The sequence below is a fragment of the Buceros rhinoceros genome, unplaced genomic scaffold (assembly GCF_000710305.1).
Source record: "Buceros rhinoceros silvestris isolate BGI_N320 unplaced genomic scaffold, ASM71030v1 scaffold2827, whole genome shotgun sequence".
Classification (NCBI taxonomy): Eukaryota; Metazoa; Chordata; class Aves; order Bucerotiformes; family Bucerotidae; genus Buceros; species Buceros rhinoceros.
In genome coordinates this window covers 73,543-77,488 of record NW_010421398.1, presented here as the reverse complement: position 1 = coordinate 77,488, position 3,946 = coordinate 73,543, and the positions used below count along the sequence as shown (strand labels likewise).

The 3,946-nt window shown below is 45.8% G+C and overlaps 1 protein-coding gene across 1 annotated transcript in view; it reads right to left on the bottom strand.

Moving 5' to 3' along the window:
* Positions 1–835: 835 nt before the first annotated feature.
* LOC104496503 (tomoregulin-2-like) overlaps positions 836–3,946 on the bottom strand; it is a gene marked incomplete at its 5' end in the record, with an annotated part of 58,073 nt that continues 54,962 nt past the window's right edge. The window contains 2 exons of the mRNA XM_010139632.1: positions 836–1,474; positions 1,881–1,967. Coding sequence (XP_010137934.1) covers positions 1,378–1,474; positions 1,881–1,967 — 184 coding nt within the window. The remainder of the gene's footprint in view (positions 1,475–1,880; positions 1,968–3,946) is intronic.

Genomic DNA, 3,946 nt, shown 5'->3' with positions numbered 1-3,946 from the left:
GTGAGGGCTGCTGAGCAGGGAGTGCTGGCTGTACAGCCCCCCTTACCCTCTGCGTTGCCCCAGCCCATGGGTCTGGGAAGCAGATGGTCCCTGCAGGGCTGGCAGCTCAGCACCGGAGAGCTGCCACACGCCATCATCTGCCCCACTGCCTGCAAAAGCACCACATTCCCACTCCCATCAATCAGCACAGACCAGGTGCCTGGAAGCATCTCTTGCCAATTGCCTTTTATTACCTTTAAAAAGCCAAGAAACCCAGAACAAGACAAAAACTGAGACCGTGTGAACATCATGCAATGGATTCACTTTAAAGCAGGCTGGGGTGGGGTGGGGGGACCAAAAGCCATGTCAGAACAGAAGTTCTGCTTCACCTGTGTCTGAAGGCCAGATCAGGTGGACTGTCACCGATGGGGTTGGTGGTGACTGCTGTGAGTGACCGGACCGATGCTGAAGCAGGAAATGGAAACACAGTCATGAGGCATCATCCCGGGTCACCCCAGATCTGATTCTGACCCAAATGCAATTTGGTACATGGTGATGACAGTGAAAAATACTGCTAACTCTTGTCATGGGTACTTTCTGCCTAGGCAAAGTCTCTTTGGAAAGGAGCAGCACAATGAATATCATTACCAGGGGGTTTTAGTTCAGTCGTGCTATTTACTCCAGTAGTCAATTAGTGGAGTGGATGTTATCCAGGCAAGAGTGAAGTTACCGCACTCTGCCCTTCAGCCTCACTCTGTCGTCTTCAAAATTCATAGCACAAAGTAGGGTAATATGAGCTTCTCGAAAGAAGCTTATATTTGGAGAGTTTCAGCTACCATGGAAATAACTTTGCATCTTGTCCATCATGTGGATGTGACAAAACACATGCCCTTATTTTCCTGAGGTATAGCCAACATTTGAGTTCATTACATTTAATGGAGCAGGGTCACCCATAAAGTTATTCATAAGGTATTTTCTGAGTGGTTTTCACCTTCTCTTTGAAAAAATAAATTATATCAGCATGTTCATGAGGTGAAAATGGTGCTGGCATTTCAGCTGTTATTATGTTATTAACTTTTTTAACCCAATAATTTTCAATCAACAGTAAGAAGCAATTTTCACTCACTCCAGTGACCAGAGTTGGAGATTCTGCAAAGTGTTCTTGTAGGGTTCACCTTGACAGACACCTAATTCCCTCCCAGAGCGAAACATTACCCCCGACACTCTCCTTGCGGTTACTGAGAATTTCCATTTCCCCTTCAGTTAGGATTTAATTTAGAAGGCAAAGACTTCCTAAGCTATGGGAGAGTAAAGAGAGACGGTATGGGAGAAGAAGGCTGATGAAATGTAGTTGTCTCCGGATCTGAAATATTTTATCCCTCCTCAATGTAGGTTAAATTATTCTTCACCTTTCCCACATCCATAATTGTCGCTGATCTTGGACCAACTCAAAACCCTACTACTGAGTTCAGTAGACTCAAAATTGCCACTAGAACTGGAAAAAGAAAAAAAAAGAAGAGATTTGTTAGTGTCCATATACAATATCCCAAGACTATACACAGCTATGAGATACAGCAAATTTAAGAAAGGCAATTTTTTTTCTCATCACTGAGTATTTATTATATATAACAAATACATGAAAAAGAAAAAACTATATTGTGTGATATAAATAGTTTATTTACATTACAGAAAAACATCAAGACAACGTATACTATTTCAAATATATCCATACATAATCAAATATAGCTGTAGTACATGTTCTCATTGGTGTAGATTACCACAAATGCAAGGCAACATGTGTAGATCTTGTCTTAATCTTTTCTCTATAATACTGTATTTTGTAGTCCAAGCTCTCTGCAGTTAGTTTTGCCATTGTGGAAACATGCGCTCTTTAAATTAACCTTGTCGATGCTCTTGTTGTGTTGTCTGAACTGTAGTGCCCTGTGTTTTGCTTCTGTCTGTGGATTCTGTTGCTCCTGGGACATTTCCTAGAAAAGAGAGTTGGGAGAATACATGACTTGTGAGAACACAGGGCTGCTCGAGAGGTGGCATGGGTAGCAGGGGACATGAGGGTGGCTAAGGGATCCTCTGGCCCTCAGGGCGTTTCTTCTTTAATGACATGAAATGGTTTGCTGATGGCAACAGTAGCACAAAAACCCCCACAAACCCCACAAAACATACCGTAAATAAAAATATTGCAAGGGCAGTTTTAAGATTCCTGCTCCTTACTGGTGAGCTGCTGTGTTGTGACAGCCCTAACTGCACTGCATCTCTCATCTTTAAATAACCAATTTACCTTTTCAGTGAGATTTAGGACAGTCTCATGCTCACCTGCTCGGTGTCCCACTCTGTGGATGCGGGGGCTGCCTTTCCAAGGAGCTAAGTGTCCACAATCCCTACTAGTCTCCATGGAAATGCTCCATGCTCAGCTCATTAGTGAGCAGCTACTTCACTTACGGGTGCCTGCGCCACACCACGCTCCTCAGGCAGCTGCCTGGCTTAGTGCAGGAAGCAATCACGCTGGAAAGACTGAACTCTTATTTTTCTGTGGATGGCTGCAAAAGCAAAGCTCTTCTGCCTCAGGACCTCGCGGTCCTCCTCAGCAAGGGCACGTCTAAACCTTTGACCTGCAGCAGTGTCAGCTATGGGGATGCTATGAAGTGTTTCCCCCTAATGGGAGGATAATAGAGTTTTTTGTTTCCTCCCATGGAAAGGCACCCTTAGACAGAAAGCACGGAGAAGTTTAGCCCCAGGTGGAAGCCACAGGAATTTCTAAGCAGCTGAAAGCCAAGGGGGTTATGGCACAAACTGTTGGGCAAGCAGAACCACAGGAGGGAGACCAACAGCCACTAAAAATGGCCCCACTTTTTGCCTTTGTGGTACCAGGAGGAAAATAGAGAGCTACAGAAAAACAACCGGCGATAAAAACGGTCCTTGACCCAGGGTGATCCAGTTAACATTTTGCCCAGGAGGAACAAGCTACTCCTAATTCAGCCACGCATTTGTTCTCTTTCTTCAGCTGAAGCTCAGTCCCATTTTTTGGGCTGGGTGCACCTCATTCTGCTTTCTGCATGTGCAGCTACACCAGTAAAACTGAACACCCTCCTGGAGTGGCATGACAGAAAGCCCCACGATGCTCCAGACCAGACTGACACAGAAAAAAAAAATTCCCTTTATAGTGCAGTGGTCTCACCCGGTTCTCTGTTACAAGGGGGCTTTCAGTGTCCCCGTGTGACTGTGCATCGGGGAGAGCCCACCCTCTCACTGCAATGAGAGCTCAAAGCACTTGCCTTCAGCTCTGTGTCAGATAAATTTTTACTGACCCCTTGAAGACAAAAAGGCCATTTCCCCCGCCCTGTTGAATGGGAATGACGCTATAGTTGTGACACCGACTAAAGGATAAACAAGAGCATCAAGACTTACGGAGTGTTGCAAAATGCTGAAATACAATTATATAATTGTCTAACAAAATACGGGTCAGATTGTCCTGACTTTTAAGCCAACAGGACCACCCCCTCTTGAGAAACTGTATGGCTGTGCGCTATATTTTGCCTCATTCCTTTCTTGGAGGCAGTAAAGTAGGCTGCTATCATTACTCCAGGAAAAATAAGCCTCCATCTCCAGCGCTCTCGGAGGTCACGGCAGAGCTTTCATTATGAAACTAATGCAGACTTTAGCTGGTCTGCAATTTCATGACAAACTCATTATTCACTGTGTGTTCCTAAAAAGGCGATCAAACGCTCTGAGTGAGTCAGGGAGCTGTTGTTAGCAAACACAGGGCTGATTCACCGAGCCGCATGTCATGTGCATGCTGACAGCCTCCCAGCCCCGAGTGTCCCCGAGCGGCCTCTCCTGCCCATTCAGCCAGAGATTGCACAGCAGGACCCTGCAGCGCTCCACGGGAGACAGCACCGACACCTCGACGTGTTGAGAGACACCACCACTAAATCCTGCTGCAGCGGCTGGC